The following is an 18,835-nucleotide window of genomic DNA, read 5'->3' as shown; positions in this document are numbered from 1 at the left end:
GCGGCGGTGGCAATAAAATCGGTTCTGATCGTGGAATCTGCACCTGCTTCTTTTCTTATTTTCTGCATTTCTTTGTAAAAAAAATCTTTCATACCGAATCAGTGTAAGAAAAAAAATTAAAAAAACATCGAAGCCCTGTGAAAATAGAGATGCATGCAGCTGTATCGCAAACCCCATGGCACGCACGGCCCAGGGCGGAGCGGGGCCAGTTGCTGCCGGAGCCCCGGGCGGTCAGGGAGCGCTGCCAGGCCTGTGCCGCTGCCCCGGCCGGCCCGGTGCCGTAGCCGGCTGCGTGCTCGTAGCCCGGCAGAGCGCTCTGAAGCGCGGCCCTGAATGGCGGCAGCGTGCATGACAAAGGGGCTGCGGCAAGCGGCGCGGCGCTCTTCCCCGCCGGGCCCAACCTCCCCGCCTCAGCCGCGGTGAGCGCTGCCCGGCCCGCACCAGGCCCCGCTCCGGCCCCTGCAAAGGCCCCAGCCCCCGGCGAGCAGCGAGGCGGGGCCGCGGCCGCGCCTCTCCCGTTAGGCGGCCGGCCTGAGGGGAGCCCCGGGGGGGGGGCGGTGCGGGCCGCGGTGAGGGAAGCCGGCGGGCCGCGGGGCCCTGCAGGCCCGTCCCGAGGCCCCGGGGCTGCGCGGGCTGGCGCGGGGAGCGCGGCGGGCAGAGCAGCCGCCGGAGGGCACGGCCGGGGGAGCGGCGCTGCCGGGCGGGCCCGGGGGCGGTGCTGCGGGGCCCTCGACGCCCCCGGGGCCGCTGCGAGGCGGCGCGCCGCTTCCCCGCGTTTTCCCTCCAAAACCACGCCAGGCCCCTGCGCGGCGAATCTGCCGGCCGGGCCCCGAGCCCCCACCGCGCCCCGTGCGCCGCGGGGAAAATGCGGGGCGGGGGCGGGCCGCGGCAGCGCGGGCCCTGCGGGGCGGGACGGAGCGGCCTGGCGCGGGACGGCGGCCCGGGGGCACCGGGAGCCGGTGGCGAATCTGCCGGCAGCGGCGCAGCCCGCTCTGCCGCTCAGAGCAGCTTGAGCGTGTGGGGCGTCCTCGCCCCTCTCCCCTCCCCGCGGGGAGAGTGGGCAGGGTCTGCCCGCCGTGATGGTTCGAACTAGCCAATGGGGCGCGGCGATCCGCCCGCCGCGGCCAATGAGCGGGGGAGGAGGTGGTGCCAGCGGGGTAGGCTGCACCGCCCCCCGCTCGCATCCTCTCGGCGGTGCGAACGCGACCATTTTGCGGGGGGGATCGGCGAGCGGCGGCGACCGCGGCGGCGGTGGAGCGGTGACCGGGGGCGGGGGGGCCGCGCAGCCCTCGCAGAGGAGCGGGTGTCTCCCGCGGCGGGGCGCGGGCCGGCGGCGGCAGCGCCTGAGGGGGAAGAGGCGGCTCCGGAGGCGCGGCCTGAGGCGCTGGGCCCAGGGCTCCCGCTCGCTCCGGGGAGGGGACGGGCGACGCCGAGCCCGCACCAGGCGACCGTTTTTTTTCCTCCTTCCCCTCAGCGCTGGGCGGCGTCCCCCGGGCCGGGCCCGAACCGCCGGGGAAAATGTCCAGGCCTGTCAGGTGAGTCCTTGGTGGAGCGCGGAGGCCCCGCTCCCGCCTCTCCTCCCACCCGCGGCGCCAGCGCTGCCTCCCTCCCTCCCTCCCTCCCTCCTCACGGGCCCGGCCCCCGGCGGCGGGCCGGCGGCGTAGGCCCTCCCGCCCCTGCAGGCCTCGCCGCAGGCCGTGCTCGGGGAAGGGGCAGCCCGTGGCGAAGCGGGCCGGGCCCCAGCGGGGCGGGGAGGCCGGTGCCCCCTCGGGGGAGGGCAGGCGTGCGGCGGGGCTCCCGCAGGGCGAGGGGCGGCTGCGTGGCCTGGGGCGGCGAGCGTGCGCGGCGGAGGGGGCAGGGAGGCTGCGCGGATGCAGCATGGGCCGCTCGCTCTTGTATTTCCCCCTTTTCCTCACAACTTTATATATATATATATATATATATAATTCTTTTTTTATTATTATTGCTGATTCGCTGGCCGGGCGGTGAGCGTGGCCCTGGGCTGGCCGGGGGTGCAGGCAGGCGGCGGCGCGTTTCGCTGCGCCCTTACGGGGGTGCGAGGGGGGTGCGAGGCGGAGGCCTCGATGGAGGCCGCGTCCCGCGTCCCACATTTTCTGACGGGAAGAGTGAACCTTAGTGACCCACTTCGTGCGGAGACAGGCGGTGTGCGCCAGCAGGCCTCTGTCGCAGCCCCCTGCACCCCCTTCCAGGGGAGAGGCGGGGGGGGGGGGGGAACCGGGGAGGGGGGGGGGCAGAGCGGACCGCGCTGGTTGGGGGAGGGAATGTGCCTGCAATACGCCGTGACCAGCGAGGGTCTGGAGGAGAGGGGCTGTGCATAGAAGTTAAACCACGTTTAGGGGAGGAGTTCGGAGGAGCCGCCCCCTCTGGTAGGAACAGCAGTGAACACACGCCCTTTCCCTCTCGCCCGGTAGCGTAACTGCTTCTCCCGGGTCGGTTTCCTCCCGGTGTTTCCCCCTCCCCACCCGAGAAGGCCTATTTTAGATCGTGGAGAGGAGGAAACCGAGGGCCGTTTAGCTAAACGGGCTGTCTTCTCCCCACCAGTGAAGGAGGTAGGTCGGGGTGTTTGTGTCTTTAGTTAAAACGGCGCTGAAGCATGGAGTTGCAGGGTAATCTTAACAGCGTTGCTGAATCGCGGTAACTTTGGAAACCTACGGTGTAGAGAACTTGCCATGTGTCTGAAAGTTTACTGGGGGGCAGGAATGTATTCTTCTTTACTTTTCTTTGGAAAGTACTCGGAGAGCGAACTTGTAGTTTAAGTTGTCTTTATAGAAAAGATAAGAGGTTTCATAAGGTCTTCATTGAATGCTCTGATTTTTTTTTCGTTCTCAAGATACTTTTAAGTAACTGGTTGTACTTGTGTTCCATGGAAGCCTGATCTGGGATGTGGATCCTAGGTATTTTGGATCTTTTGGAGTAATAAACACAAAATCAGTTGCAGCTGTAAAACTTGACAGGTGTACATTTATAGGTTATAGTCTTGATATTTAAGTAATATCTCTAATATGCTTATTAACCTCTAATATGAGGTTAAAAAATGGAAGCTAGGACTGCTTGCTAAGTAGGTGAGTTTGGCACAGTGATTTGTGAAACAATTGGGGGGTTTATAGCTCTTCCTTAGATCAATAGTGTATACCTGCATGCAGAGGTAAGGGCAGATTAAGCTTAAAGTTCCAGCCTTAGGGAATTGTTTCATGTCAAAAAGGTGGATTAATGGGACTGCTCTGAAGCATCTGTCTTTGGCCTTTTGCAAGGCAGGATGTTGGACTAGTGGTCTGATCTTGAATGACAGTGCCTGTGTTCTGAAATACAGTGGTGATGTGACTTTGCTGCTCAGGGTGACATTTCAGTGTACATTCTGCTGGTGATTTACTTGCCGGCACTGGGCTCTTGCTACAGGTAAGGGAAGTTTCGTATCTTTAGAAGTATAGCTTCTAAGGTTTCTGTATTAAATAACTTCATAAGCGACAGTTTCTAAAAAATAATAATTTCAAAATAAGATATATATATATATCTCCACAATCTGCACTGTTGTGAAAGATCTGACTTGTTTTACCCTCAGTTGACAGGCACTGGGCTACAGGAAATCAGGTGCCAAAGTCCAGCAGGCTGTTAGTAGCAGAAAACTTTTTGGCTTGTGTCAGGAATAGATCTAGCAATGCGCTATTTAGCTGTATTTAATAGCCTTTCAGGAGGAAAAAATGAAAACATTCAGTGGCTAATACATTATATTGCTCTACTGGGTAGTAACTGGAGAACTCTTCTAATGGATTTAAACCTAAAACTTTTTAAATTGTATTTTTTGTCCTAGTTATCTCAGCATATTGTTGGTAATACGGAAGTCTGGTGGAAGGTTCCTCATCAGAATAAGATTTGGTGTTGGAAAGGTTTTCCTTTATTCAGAGGTCTTTGAATTGATGTATTACGTCTGCTAGTCTAGTGAATATGTGCACACCTGAAACAATGAACTTAATAAAATCCATCATATATCCCCAGTTTCTACTCCAGTTCTTGGTGGAAGACTGCCTTAAGTCTGAGTCTGGTTGTTCAAGTCAGTTTCTTAAAATTGTTAAATAGTAGTGATAAAGTCCCGGTATTTACAGGCTTCATGTGTCTGGCACTTAGAGCCAAGTACTTTCTACACAATTAAAGTTCTCCTGCGTGGATAATGATGGTATCTGCACTATTGTTAGAAAACAGCAAGAAGTAAAAAGTAAGGGTACTTACAGTTACAGAGCCTCTGCATCTTGTGGCTAACTCTTCTGAAGTACTGCAAAGAACATTTGGAACTGGTGGCTACATTATTACAGCCCATCTATACTTGGATACAAATGAAGTAAAACATTCTGAGCCACTATTTTTGTATACAGCATCAATTAATATGCTTTAATTAAGAATTTTTACTTTAAATTTGATGGAGCTTGCTTCTGCTTTTCCTTGCTGGTCACTTTCACTTGCTGGTACTCCTCTCCTGCAGGCATTGCAAAATGAAACAGTGTGAGCAAGTATGGAAATCACAGGGTGGTTTTGTTTGTTCATTTTAAGATTAAAGCCAGTTAGAATTGATCTATCTCAGTGCTTCAAGGCTTTATGTACTTAATTTTGCTTTATTAGTAACTCTTGAATCCCAGACTTGCATTGGCACAATGGTGGAAGGGTGGTCCTTTGAAATTTTACTCGCAGGGAAAATATTTATCTATTAAATTTAACTTGTCTTGTTGCCAGTGTTGTACCTGGACAATGTAAAATACAAGTATTGTGATGCTAGAAAACTTCCATAGGGTAGCGGGAAAGCAACACTTCCTTGGGGACTGGCGTTTAACTTGAGTAATAATGTGTGGTAGTGTCCAGGGATAAGCTATAGGCGCTTTCCAGATAAGTAAAAAGATGTGATCCTTGCTCTGAAAGCTTCCAGTCTAAAGAGAAACAGAGAGCAAGGCAGAGGTACAAAAAAAAAAAAAAAAATCAAAATACCAGGAACAATACAGGTTGCAGAATTGATTTGTGTGTGTGTGTTTTTTTGGGTTTGTTTTCCCCCTCCTCCCTCACCCCCTGCTCTGCATCAGAACATTGCTGTATTTTAAAATCTTCTCAATTGTGGTTAGGTTCAAATGGAGGATGGGCACAAGACTGCTTAAACTGTTGCTGCATAAATAATTTAATTACTTTATGGAGTTTCAAGTCATGTGTATCCCTAAAAATTCTGCAGATACCATGAGCAGTGCCTAGTCTTACAGACGTTTGGAGTTACACCAAGTCCAGACCCAAACAATGACCTCTGTAATTGGGAACCTCTAGTCGGTGAGTCTTGTCTGAGTACAGTTGTGCCAATTTTTAAATAGACTAACACCATAGTGACGTGTTTTAGGTACATAACTGTCACTAGTTTTCGATGTTTCAACTCTCATGCGTAATTGTAAGTGAATGTTCATTTAAGGCCTAAATCTAGCACTGCATATTTTGTTCTGCACAACTTTGAAAATACCTCTAAGGAATATATCCTATCTATATCTATTTTTTCTTACCTATGTATAAAAAAGGCATCAAAGGGGTGCTTTTAATGACAAAACTTACTGATAATATGCTGACCTCAAAGTGGGACAACTTTATCAACCGGAATGAGAACCAGAAAGTGAAAATGACCACTCTTGTCTATGCCAGGCTCGCACTGAGCCTTTACAGTGATGAAGGGTCCATAACTTACTTCATAGATGCTTAGCTTGATGGTTATATTGGTTAAATGCTGTAGTTAAAATAATAATAATAATAATTATAAAAAATCTCAGTAACCATTTAATGTCATTCATTTTACTTGCCATGTTGAGTAAGTGTTGTGTAAGGTTGATACTTCTACTGATAACCATTTGACCTAAACACTCCTCTTCAGTGCACGATGAGATCAGTTACTAGCTTTTTGAAGACTCTTTCTAGCATTGCTTTTCAGAAGTACATGTATATTTTTTAAACACGGTCTTTACCTGTGGATTTTAATGCCTGTGGAAATATCTGGGGATCTAAGCATTCCCATTTTAAAAAAACAAAAGCTTTCTAACTGATTGTTAGTTTGTATTCTGACATGCTGACTTAAAGACTGAAGGTTTAGGGACCTCACTAGCTGAGGATGGGGTATCACTATGCAGTCCTGATTCGGTTGTATAGGCGTTAAGCAATCCTTTTACATCATTACATGCTTTTCGTCATTTCAAAATTTCAGTTTGGTAGGCTCCAAGTATGGCTTGTAGGAATTACTGTGCATTTCTGATTTCTTATTAAATTACTTGAGCATTGCTTTGCTAAGTAAATGCTTCTGATGTAACATGTTGATGACTTAATAGATGAGTTATTCTTTATTGCAGAAGGACTGACAGCTGTTATTAAAACTTAAGCTGTCGGGACTTCTCTATATACCTTTCCTCCCCCAGTCCCTTCTCACATGCACGCTTTAAATGTTAAGCTGAATTAACAAGTAAGTTACCTTAAAATTTCAGTGCCTGTTTTAAACCAGATTGAACAATATCCATCCCGGATGTCTACTGGACTGTCTTTATGCTCAGTCTAAATGAATTTAACAAATAGTTTTGTTTTTTATGGCTGGCTGCTTGCCTTAACATTTAGGTTTTGCTAGTGGCTAAGAGAGACTTTCCATTGACAAAACCAGCAACATTTTTTTTTCCTGGCTTTTAACTCCAGCAAACTTAACTCCTGTGTTTTTATCACCTTGGTGTGATGAAAGATGCAGTCTCTCTTTACAGATTCGTAGTTATTAAGCATTGCCCATCATTGCTGTTGACAGTTTTAAAGAAAAACCTAAGTTGATCTACATGGGGTGAAAGACAAGAGTGGAGTGAGGAGAACGGCAGATGCAAGAGCAGTTTGTTTCATGTTTCTGCCTCTGTGAGCTTCTCTGGTTCTGTTGGGAAGACTTGCAAGTTTCTATCTTTAGTAATACCAGTATAGCTATTCCTTCTTTCCTCCACCCTTCTCCTTGCCCTGCAAAACAAGATAAAGCAAGCCAAACAGCCTTCTCTCTTTTTTCTTCTGCCATAGTGTTGGTTTTGTTTGCTTGGGGTTTTTTAATACAAGTGTCACTGCTCCTGCTCATCAGGTAATGAGAGCCTCGCATGGTTTACTTTCTAGCTGAAAACACAGTGCTTAGGAAGAGGAAGGGTGTTTTCCATAGGGACAATGTATGTCTTTAATGTTTTACCGGACTCTTGTTACATTTTCAGTACCTGATCTAATACGGGTCTGACTGAAATGAGCAAGATGAAGCTGTGTATGACCAACTTGCTACAATGTGGTAATACTGCAATTTCCACCTTGCTTGTTTGAGAAGTGATGTCAGAAACCATTGTTTTACAAAGCTGCTAGAACAAAATATCTGGCAGTTCTACTTCCCCCTCCCCCCCGCCTCCTTCTTTACGCTTTTAGATGAAAAAAACCTAATACCTGATCCTTACACTGAATCAGACATCTTACTTAGTAACTTTATGGTTCTTAACATGCTTACCAGAATAAATTCAGTCTTTTCGCATGTGAGATGGCTCAGGAGGCAATCTTCAGGAAGGCTGCCTGTTGGAATAGAAATTTGAGGCCCTGGATGGTATGCCATAACAAGCTTGCCAGTAGCTGTATTCCTAAATCAGTATTTTACCATATTCGGGCTGTGGGTGAGTGAGCAGTGCTCTCTGTAGCACATTGCTGTTGTACTTTGCTCCACTCACGCCTGCTCTGAAGCTTGGATGGTATTCAACCTGTAGAAATCTAATGACTGGTCTAGCCTTCCTTTTGTTTGCTTGTTTGTTTTGGGGGGTTTTGGTTTTTTGAGGGGTTGGTGGGGGTTTTTTGTTTTGTTTTTAAGAGGCTTGGCCTAGGGTTGGATGAAAAACAATTATATTCCTTCGTCTTTTGAAGGCTACTGCTGTAAGCCATGAACAGAAGTACTTGTACAGGAGGGCAACTTATAATTGATTTCGAATGGATCGACAGCCAGAACAAAACGATGGCTTTTGGGGTGTCTTTCAGCTAAGGGGTCTTATCAGCAATGCATAATGTTAATCACAAATGCAGTTTGGTTATGGGAACAGAATGTGGAATTCAACAGTTGGTGCTCTGCGGTGCGGGACAGGGGAAGGGCTTTGTGGTTCCTGTGCTGGATGGAGCTTGTGTTGGCTTCTCTTTGCAGGTCCTGAAGGCTGTGATGCTGGGTAGGTCACTTAACCTACTGCTTGACTGACTTTTTTAGCTGTGGAGGTGAGATCACGTGCTGATTACTGTAGAATCAGATTAATCATTGGCTTTGGGTCAGAGGGATTGTAAAAAGTATGTGCGGAGGGGTGTCTGAATCTCTGGCGCCTTTTTCAGCTGTGCCACCTCCTCCTATTGCACGTCAGCTGTAAGAGGTGGATGTTTGGAGTCTGAGGCGTTACCAGCTAGAACTCGAGTATCATTCAGTTGCGTAGCTCTCTTGGTTCCCTTGAGTAGCTGTATTACAGGGCAGTTATGTCTTGTCAGTAAAGTAGGTGGGACAGGTGCTGAGAAAACAGCCAACGATTACTGACATCTCAGTTTTTAGGTTTCAGAAGTTAGAGAAATGGTTCTAATTTTGTTGGCAAGTGAGGTATTGGTTTCAGTAATAGCTGCTTGTGTAGTTAACTAATTTTGTCCAGAATTGACCATCACATTTTCACTGTTAATGATAGATACCTTGTTGCCTGTGCTAGTTTCAGTTTGGTTAGGGAGCAGAGAAGGTGCTGATGAGGTAAAGAAAGTATTGGTCTGTGCTTATTCACTAGCCAAAAATGCAAGTTGGGTGCAATTCCTATCTTCTTTCCTTGCTGAGCCTAGTGATAATTAAGCATTGTAACAGCTCTCTTACATCTTGTTAGGGCATCAGTGTAACTAATTGAGAAAGCTCCTAGAAGTCCCCAGTGAAAACTTAAAATACTTTAGAAACAGGGATCACATGGGAAAACAGAAATCTCGAGGAGAAGGTAAGAGAGCAGGCATGATTATATTGAGCTGTGAGAAGCAGAAATTAAAAAAAGAGCAGTTCAGACATGTTTATCTAATTAATGATAAGACTGTGTACTTGTTTTATACCTAGAATCCTAGTCTTAAATATCATAGATTTGAGACAGGGAGTTAGGGGGAGCTGTGGCTTAAACTTCAGGCTGATGTGTTCTTTAAATGTGTCTTTAATCTTGGGGTAAAGACATCGCTTTAAAATAGTGTTTTCACTGGTATGGTGGTATACGATGATACATGTATATTTTTAATAATGAAATAACTGCATAGCATAGGTTAAGATGGCTCTTCCTGGCTGCAGTCACGAGCCATAAGAGAGTGCTTCTTACCAGAAAGCACTTTCAAATTCAGAGAATATTCTAATACCTCCTTAGGAAAATGCTAGAATATACTGTGTGTACTAATTTCTGACTTCAAAGGTATAGTTGGCTTATTTGTAAGAGTTTTCATGGGATGTTTTTGGGCTACATATCCTGCACTGGAAGAAGGATATGGCACTTTCTTGTAACTTGAAGAAACCTTTTTGTACTCTGAGATTATTAATTGCTAATTATTGTATTCCCCCCGGCTTTTTAACAGGAACAGGAAGGTGGTCGATTACTCCCAGTTTCAGGAATCAGATGATGCTGGTAAATGACTTTTTTCTCAACAATATAATATTCTTGGGCTAGAGCAGTTCATTTATTGCTTCACATGTTAGTTGTTTTGCTTCTAGTTACATCTTTAACTTAAATTCTAAGGAGTTTCTGCTCTTCACAGCCTGAACTGTTAATAAGTATTTGAAAATATAATGATGCTCATATGTTTTGTATTAAACAAACAATGGTGATAGAAATCTTATTATTTAATGCTTGTATTGTTGTAGTGCCTTGAGGCTGTTGGCAGCAACTGTCTTCTTCCTTGGTCTATGTTATGTTCTGTGGCAGAATCTCCCTGATGCCACTTTTTTTCTACAGTAAAACACGTTTTCAATTTATTTTAGTGGACTCTACTTACTAATCCCATAATGTCAGGCATTTTTGTGAATTGCATCTAAAAAAATATGTTTATGTTCTGTGTGAATTAACAAAGTTTTCTGGAAACCATATGGAATATGTTTTGTGGTTTTAGAAAATAGACATACCGCTACTGTTTGCAAAATGAGGTTGCACTGATCAATAATGGAAAACAATTACATGTAGTTCTTAATTGCAGTCCTGTTACTTATATCGTATAAGGTGTTGTGTAATAGTTGTAAAAAGTTACTTTGTAAGCTACTATATAATGATGTACTTTTTCCTATCGTAGGATAGTAAATAGTTTTTGCTGTTACAAGCATGTAGAAATATGTATGGATATTAACTTTTAATAGGTTTACAAAATAACTCTGTTCGTGACTAGCTGTAAAATGAGCTACTCTGTCCTTTTGTGAGGCTTTTTATATGTTTCCTAATACTCCTGTGTCAGACTTGATTGTACGCAGCATTTTTATTGTGCTGTTGGCAGAAGAAAAGGTAAATCACTAGTTTAAGACAGGACTTTGCTTCTATAAAGTTTTGTTTGAAGCTTTGTGGTCTGTTTTTTTTTTTTTTTGAAGGGCTTCTTTTTGATGTGCATGAAATGGTCAGTTTAAGTTATAGCTGAGGAAGTCAGTTTGCTGGGAACTAGGAGTTTGATTCAAAACCATTTTGTACTGTCCCGTCCAGATGAAGATTATGGAAGAGATTCAGGCCCCCCATCCAAGAAAATCCGTTCGTCTCCCCGGGAGGCTAAAAATAAGAGGCGATCTGGGAAGAATTCTCAGGAGGACAGGTAAAAGAAGCACTTAATCTGTTACGAACGTATCTCCAAACCTTGTTCTTTATGTGGGGAGCAGTATCTTCTAAGAGGAACGATTGTAAGTGGAATTCAAGGCCTGCAGCGTAAGAAGATACAGAGCTCTCAATCACAGAGCTTGCATAACCAGCTTGGACATTGAGGTGGTTCTTTCTTATCTGAGTAGACACAGAAATAATGTGTAAAGTACTTGTTATTAGCACTTTGTCATTAAAACAGTTTCCCAGAGCTAGATAGGTGGAATAGGAAGGAGTATGATCCAAGTTACAAAAATTGGCAGCTGGCATGGTTATCCAGGTAAGTTAGCAGCAAGATGCATTTCATTTTCCATCGTTTTTTCAGTATGCTCAGAGCATTCCTGTGGTTAAAGATTAAATGGGATGGTACAGTGGCAGTTAGGAGTAGTTAGGCTATTTGTTAGTTTTGTGGTTCTTTTATTTCTGGGTTTGTCTAATTCATCAGCAAAGTAACTGGCTTTGATAACTGAGTAGCTCCAGCAGTGGGAAAGGGCTCTTTTCTAAGTGATGCCCACGGAATAGTGAAAGTCTTTCCTGTAGAGTGAAGGTATTTTCCTTTTTACAATAATTATGGTCAGCAAATAGTTGCTATAAGACTATTAAGCCAATTAACTGCTTTCATGACAGACATCAGCTTCAGGGATGGAGGTTCTGCCAGCTAGTTCTTACACTATAAGCCCAAGGTGTCTCTTTATTCTGTTGCACTGTTTGCTGGGATGTACCTAACTTATTGGCAGGTATGCTTCAGAGGCTTCCCTGTTGTGCTCCTTTTCTATAAATTGAAAGCTGAATGTAGGCATGGGAATATTTGCACGGACCACTTGCTGTTGTGAACTGGGAGGGAGAGACTGTATTCACCATGGTAAATGCCTGTAACACCTGAAATCAAAGATTTAATGGGTGTGACATATAAAGAAATTGGGCTAGGCAGCTCCCAAAGCAACTAAATAGTTGACCTTGATGTCCTATTAGCTTTGAGGATTTTTAAGTATGTAAGAACATTTCTATGTGTATTACAAACATTGCAGAGGGCTGGCATGTAAAATGCACTCATACATTTCAGTGACTGAAACACACAGTTGTCTGTATGAGACTGAAAACAGATGGGCCTGAGGGGCTGTAATGTGGCCAGTTATCTAAACTGAGTTCTTGAGAAACGTTGTGTGTCGGCTTCAACTGCCAAATTTGAAAGTAGCAGAGATTTGATCTATTGTATTTCTTGACCTTGGCAAACTCAGCAGTTCAGCTGTTCCCGAAGCACATGTTGTACATCAGTGGCCCTCGAGAGACTATTCACCCTTTCTGTTTAAAACACTTGTTTACTCTCTGATTGGAGTGCATGTTCTTACATGCTGGAAGGAGAACCCTCTTTGGACAGTGGTAGTGAGTAATGATAGAGGTTTGGATAAAAACAGAACATTAGTACCTGCTTGATAGGGACACCCTCTGATGAGGGTTGAAACCGCTAGAAGGGAGCGGTGAAGCTCCATCAGAGCAGATCATCCGAGAGATTGTACACCAAATATGTGCTAGTGAAGTGCTGCACAGCAATGTACACAGAATGAAGGAGTCGGGGAAAACAATGACATAAAGACAAGTGATGGCTATAAATCTATTCAGAATTTATTCCATTTATGGACTCAGCCATGCATTAGCATGTAAAACTTCAGAATTTGAATGGAAAATGGAAGACATCTGGATTATTGGTAGGTTTCAGAGTGAAGTGCATGGTTCAGCTCAACCTTATTATTTCCTGGTTGGTTTACTTGACTCCGTGTAAGTTTGTATGTGATTCAGAGTTTGAATATTATCTTTCCAACCATGATAACTACATGTACAGCTGAGTAATTCTGAAGTATAACGTGGTAATGTCTAGAAAAAGTGCATATTCCCAGTCTAGAGATCAGTTTGCTTTCTGAAAATTGATATTTTTCATACAGCACTGACTGAAATCAAAGTTAAAACAGCAGTCAGACCCTGTCTTCCTCTCATTTTCAGTGAGGATTCAGAAGAAAAAGATGTGAAGACTAAGAAAGATGATTCACACTCGGCAGGTAACTAACTACATTGTACAGATAGTGTATCTTCAAAATGAAGACCAGTTTGTAAGAGTTACTGGTGTAGGATTTGACATAGGAAAGAAAATACTCAGAGTAGAGAAGCATGCACTTTTCTAATACACTTATCTTAAACTGGGTGCTGCCTTTACTGCTCTTACTTCCAGCCCTGATTTGGGATAACATTTTTTTGTGTGTAATATGATGCTGCTATAGTTTGTCTTCACAGATACATATAAACATATATACATGTTAATCTCTTCCCTGTATGGGGTAACATATTTTTTTTGGTGCAATATGATGCTGCTATAAAGCTTATCTTCACAGGTAGATAGTTGTATGTTAATCTCTTCCCTGTAGTTCTTGTCCGTATTTCAGAATGATAGAAGAAACTTCATATTTGTACCTTTTCCTTCCAGATGAAGATTTTGGCAGTGAAGATGACGACTTAGGAGCAGATGATGGCAAAGCTGACAGTGACTATGAGAGCTCTCAAAAAAGCAAAAAAGGAAAAAAGGCTAAACCAGAGAAGAATAAGAGAGCAGCCTCCAAATCCAGGAAAAGGCCTGCAGGTAAAAAAAAAAGAAGTCGTTGCTAGTACGTGCAGTGGAAGATATTGCACATGATTATTGTTGGGTGACTACAGAAATGTGCTTATTGGGTTTAATGTGACCATGTTCTCCTAGTAGCTCAGTTACTCAGCGAGTGTCTTGATTAACTTTCTTGTGAATAACTCGACCTTTGTCTTGCCCACATGCTACCTCAAGACAAGTAGTTTGTATTCTGTATCTCCATTATCACTTGGTGACTTTTGCTGCAGAGGACAGTGAGGACGAGAAAGAAGACCATAAAAACGTGCGTCAGCAACGACAGGCAGCATCCAAAGCAGCTTCTAAACAACGAGAGATGCTTATGGATGATGTGGGTAGTGAGGAGGAAGAACAAGAGGATGATGAGGCACAATTCCAGGAGAGTGAGTAAATGCGACTGATTTTAACTTTTTACAATGTGACATGGGTATAGTACCACACATGAGCTTATGGGTCTGGCCAGACAGCAGAAGGAGCAGTTTGCTTTTTGACAGCAACAGTGAAGACCTAAGTTGTCCTTTTCAGTAACTTCCTTATTACTGTGTATCTTTCCAACAGATCGAACTTGGGTTTTTCATGTGTAGAATTCTTGTTTGAAGTTTCCAGCAAAGATGTATGTGTGTCTCTATAAGCAGCCCTAAAGGATTATTGTAAAGTTTGTCATGCTTTTTGCTGCTGCTTGCTATCCCATTCGTTTTTGAGGCATTGGTGCTACTTTCAGATGATGCAAAAGTACTTTATCCTTGATTGATCGAAGTAGGACCTTCTGTTTCACAAGAAGAGATGGGTTCAGCTAGTAATGAACCGCAGTAAGTTCCTGAAGTTCTGAGTGCAAACGTGATTTCAGAATGGAGTAACGGTATCACTGAAAAGATCACGTAACTTCTCCCTGTCAAGAGATTCTCTTTATTTTGAGATGGGTTACGTATTAAGATGGAGCATATTTTGAGGACCTCAAAACGCTTTACTGTTTGTAACTGCTACACTAGTGCTTTATCCCTACCAGTGTAAAATCTTCTGCTATGTCAAATTTCTTTAGCACAGTAGAAGCAGATAGGTGGAATCGCATAAGGTTGGCGAGTCCTGGTTTCCTGTCTCTGCAGTTTAACTTGCAGATCTCTCAACTGTATCTTCTCTTCCCTTTCCCCCCCCCCAAACTTAAATTTCTCTGTGCTTTCAGCAGATTCAGGAAGCGATGAAGACTTCCTCATGGAAGATGATGATGATAGTGACTATGGCAGTTCAAAAAAGAAAAACAAAAAGGTCTCCAAGAAATCCAAACCTGAGAGGAAAGAAAAGAAAATGCCGAAGCCCAGGCTAAAGGCCACAGGTGAGTCTATGCAAAGAAAGTTACATGGTTTGCTTTAGGGGTTAGTATTTTTTTTTTTCTCCTACAGAAGACTCGATAGAAATCTAGGGGTCGGTAGGCATTCACATGTAATGGTGAAGGGCTGATTCATGTATCGTCGTGATTCATGCCACGATTTAAGGCAGCACTATGAAATAATAAGGTGGCTTTAATTCTTAAATAAGAAATTGAGTTGGTATCTATGTCTCGTTGGCAAAAATTGCCTAGATTGCAAAACTTTCCCTATTGAGATGCTGCAGTCTTGAATTTCTGTGTATCGTAGCCAAATAATACAGTTTGTGGACTTTGATGTTTTCAGGGTGGAGGAAGGTGCAGAAATCTGAACCAAAGGAAAATTTGATTTCTGCAGGAAGTCTATAATCATAATAGCAACGTATGTACTGGTTTGACAGGAGGCTAGTTACATTCATTTATGATGTCATATCCAGTAATTTGTTAGGACTTGCAATTAAGTAGCTTTTAAATCTTGTTAGTTAACTTTTCAGTTCAGCTTTACTAATATGCAGTGCCAAACCCACTGTGTGTGGGGTATGGACAAAACAAAATGAAAGCTGCTACCAAAGTGTCTTGTAAATCCTGTTTATATAAAGTCATGTGATGTTTTAGTCTTTGTTGCTGATCATAACTTTTATAAGCTTTTTCTTTTTTTCAGTGACCCCCAGTCCAGTGAAAGGCAAAGGGAAGGCAGGCCGCCCCACAGCTTCCAAGGCAACAAAAGAAAAGACCCCATCCCCCAAAGAAGAGGATGAAGAGCCTGAAAGTCCCCCAGAAAAGAAAAAATCAGCCAGCCCTCCACCAGAGAAGTCAGGGGATGAGGGATCTGAAGATGAAGCACCCTCTGGTGAAGATTAAATGGCAGTTGAGGAAATCTTTGTTTAAAAAAAAAAAAAGAAAAAAAAGAAAAAGGAAAAGAAAACATACTTAGGGGTAGAACACGGTTTTGGCTGTGGCTTGACTCATGGGCTTTGAATGCTGTCTTTACTTTCAGCTGTTTAATACAGTGTATCCTTTTTTTAATAAGAGGAAACCCTTATACAGTAATATTTTGAAGTCAATGTTCTCTGTTGGCCATTCCGTTCTCCCTCCCCCACCAAATCTGAAAGCCATTTGAGACAAATTAACAGACCATTTAAATATATATTTTTTTCAAGGGATACTGCAGTTGTGAAGCAATAAGGTTTGAGACTGATACGTGGAAACCATACTTACAAATCGTTAAGTAGAATAGATTTCCCAGTGCTGGTAAGAGTTCCTTAAAACTATTCTGTATTTGATTATGTGAAAAAAATGAACCTATGCTTTAACAGACTTCTGTTGATACAAGTTCACTCTCAGAAAAAATGTAGTTGATACGAATTCCAGTTGAGGAAGAGGAAACATGGGGAGGAAACCTGTGTTTCTTGGATTCAGGCACGTTTTTCATGGAAAGCAATCAAGAGACTTGTAGATGGTCCACTGTCTTTTATTTAGAAAAGACCCTCCAATTAGGATGCGAGATCTTTTGTCTTTACTGGATAGAATACTGTTCTGCTTTAGGCAAATTGCAGCTCATCCTGTACAACTCAGATACACAACCTACAAGCTTCTCACATCCATTAACCCTATTTTATTTCTTCCAAGGTTGACTGTAGATGGTCAGAATAGGGAAGAGAAATCGAAAACAATTTTTAAAACTCTGGTTTCCATTTGATATTATGGAAGATGTCCCAAGGAAAAAAAAAAAAAAATCAATGGGTAGCATCAAACTAAATTCTTTAGCTTTTGGGGCGAGGGATGTCCTTTTATAAATGTGAAGCAAAGGATTCCTGTAATGCTCTGGTCAGTCTCGGATCCCATGAGTCACGCTTAAGTGTTTCTCTTCTCTCCCTCCATCTGTCCTCAGAAAGGCTATGTAGTCATACCTCTCAGCCTCTCCAGCTACAGTGTTGGACAGCAGACTTCCATCGATAGTGATCATCGCCACGATACCACTTCCATTTCTTCATCCTTCCATCCTACAGCGTGGGAGGCTTTTGCTCCCCCATCGACATGTCTGCTTCTGACTGTTGGTCATCATTCTGCTCCCTAAGCCTGAGAAGTGCTGAATAGGGACAGTATTAAAGGATGAAGCTGGGAGGAAGGGGAGTTTGGAAGCAGTGTAGCAGGGCTATCATTTTATTAAAAAAAGCAGGATGTCTCTTGAAATGCAAGACACTTGAGATGTGTGTGGTGGCATTTTAATGTGTTTTTATGAAAGCAGCCATATCCTTTTTTTTTAACTTCAATTAAACTTCACAAGCCTTGGTTATCAAACCCTAATATGGAGGTTGCTGCCATGTTTGTTGGTGGAAATACTGAAAACTGGACCTGCCGTTTTTCTTTTTTTTTTTTTTTTTTTCTTAAACCCTTTGTGCTTTCTGTATGTTGCTCACAGTTATCTTATAGCTGACAAGCTTTGCATCTTTTTTTTTTTTTTTTTTTTTTTTTTTTTTTTGTCACAGAACTACACATTTTGTAACCAGCCTCTTGAAGGTAACATAAGGCAGCTAATTAGTTGGATTTCTGGTGCACATACTACCAGATTTTTAATCCTCTTTGGATTTTAGAGAGCTTTTAGGTGTGATACACTAATATGACCAGAGGAAGGACACTTGGCTGAATGGCGTAGGGAGCCTGAAGATGTTGAGCACAGTGTGGAACCTAAAATGTGGAACGGAATATTAATATAACAGCCGAGTGATTGTCTTGTGTGATTCATAGCCATGAATTTTATTGAGGCTGGTAAATTACTTTACCTTGGCTTATAATAAGTTCTCTAACATTCTTTACTATAATGAAACTACTGTTGCCGTTACAATAAAGATGATCGGTGTTTCCATTGTAAATCTTTTTTTTTTTTTTTTTTTTAAAGTGGTTTAGTTTTGCAGAACAGCTTAAGGCTGGAGTCAAGTGTCAGTCTTGGAAAAAGAAACCAATGTAATCCCCTCTCCTCTCCCACACCTCTTCTCACCTTCCAGATTTCTGGGAGAGCAGTCTCTTGCATTCCCTCCACTCCTAGTCCAGTGCTTCTTAGGTAATATGGGAAAATAAATGGCCGAATTTTAGAAAAAACATTTGCATTAAATTTGGGGATAGCATACACTTTTGTGAATGTCTGGTCCACACAGTTCCCCTTCAGTCCAGATTGTGTTTCAAGCTATTGTCTGTTGGGTTCTTACGGTTTTTTTGGTATCACAAGTACAAGGATTACTTAAACATAGAATACCTCTAGCTGATCTGGTCAGACAGCTGTTTCTTTACCCGCTAGACGAGATTTTTTTCCTGAAGAGTGTATTTTGTAAGTTCCACTTAAAATATATTCTTTGGGTTTTTTCTAACACAGTTAACTAAAGTTAAGGCTGTGAAAAGTATGTTTCTGTTGTTCTCAGTTCAGGTTTTGGACTGAATTATTTTATGCCTGGCAATTTTGGCCCTTTATCTTACAGAACTGTTCTGCTTTCTCATATGTTCATCTCTCATGGCTGTTACAGGCTGCATGATACTTATCTTTGAGTTTGTCACAACCCAAACACTATGTAAATCCTGTACTGCTACTGGGATTTTGTAACTTTTTCTGTATCTTACTGTTTTGCTGATTTGTGCAAACACTAAGCCCTAACAGTCTCTTGGTTACTCTGTTAGAAATACAGCAGTTTACATTTTTACAGATAGAAGAAAAGTGTGAAGGTTAGTACTTTTTTTTCTTCAGTATGCAACATTTTTCAGTAGCAGCAGACTTAATACTTTTAAATGTCCTTTTTAATTAATTTGTATTGAGCATTCTGATTTCTTGAAGGAGAGCTGTAAAAATGCCTTTCTTTAGGAGTGTGAATAGTTCTTCACGAAGCAGAAAGTTTCATTCACAGAAGAAAATGACTTTGAAAAGATTGTCTTCTGTTTTACAGCTGTAGTTTTGGAGCCTTT

The 18,835-nt window shown here is 43.2% G+C and overlaps 1 protein-coding gene across 2 annotated transcripts; it reads left to right on the top strand.

Moving 5' to 3' along the window:
• The first annotated feature begins 1,196 nt into the window (after positions 1 to 1,196).
• On the top strand, positions 1,197 to 17,757 carry NUCKS1 (nuclear casein kinase and cyclin dependent kinase substrate 1). 2 transcript variants are annotated; one of them, XM_056361460.1, is made up of 8 exons: positions 1,197 to 1,535; positions 9,625 to 9,674; positions 10,731 to 10,836; positions 12,876 to 12,931; positions 13,354 to 13,506; positions 13,755 to 13,907; positions 14,708 to 14,854; positions 15,546 to 17,757. In XM_056361460.1, the coding sequence occupies exons 1-8, from the start codon at positions 1,519 to 1,521 to the stop codon at positions 15,743 to 15,745; spliced, it is 882 nt and encodes a 293-aa protein (XP_056217435.1). In that variant the 5' UTR covers positions 1,197 to 1,518; the 3' UTR covers positions 15,746 to 17,757. The 2 variants fall into 2 exon arrangements, with proteins under 2 accessions (XP_056217435.1, XP_056217434.1); XM_056361459.1 differs by having other exon boundaries at positions 1,302 to 1,535; positions 14,705 to 14,854.
• Positions 17,758 to 18,835: the final 1,078 nt, after the last annotated feature.

Source organism: Falco biarmicus, chromosome 16, assembly GCF_023638135.1.
Source record: "Falco biarmicus isolate bFalBia1 chromosome 16, bFalBia1.pri, whole genome shotgun sequence".
Lineage (NCBI taxonomy): Eukaryota > Metazoa > Chordata > Aves > Falconiformes > Falconidae > Falco > Falco biarmicus.
This window is presented reverse-complemented; position numbering and strand designations above follow the sequence as displayed.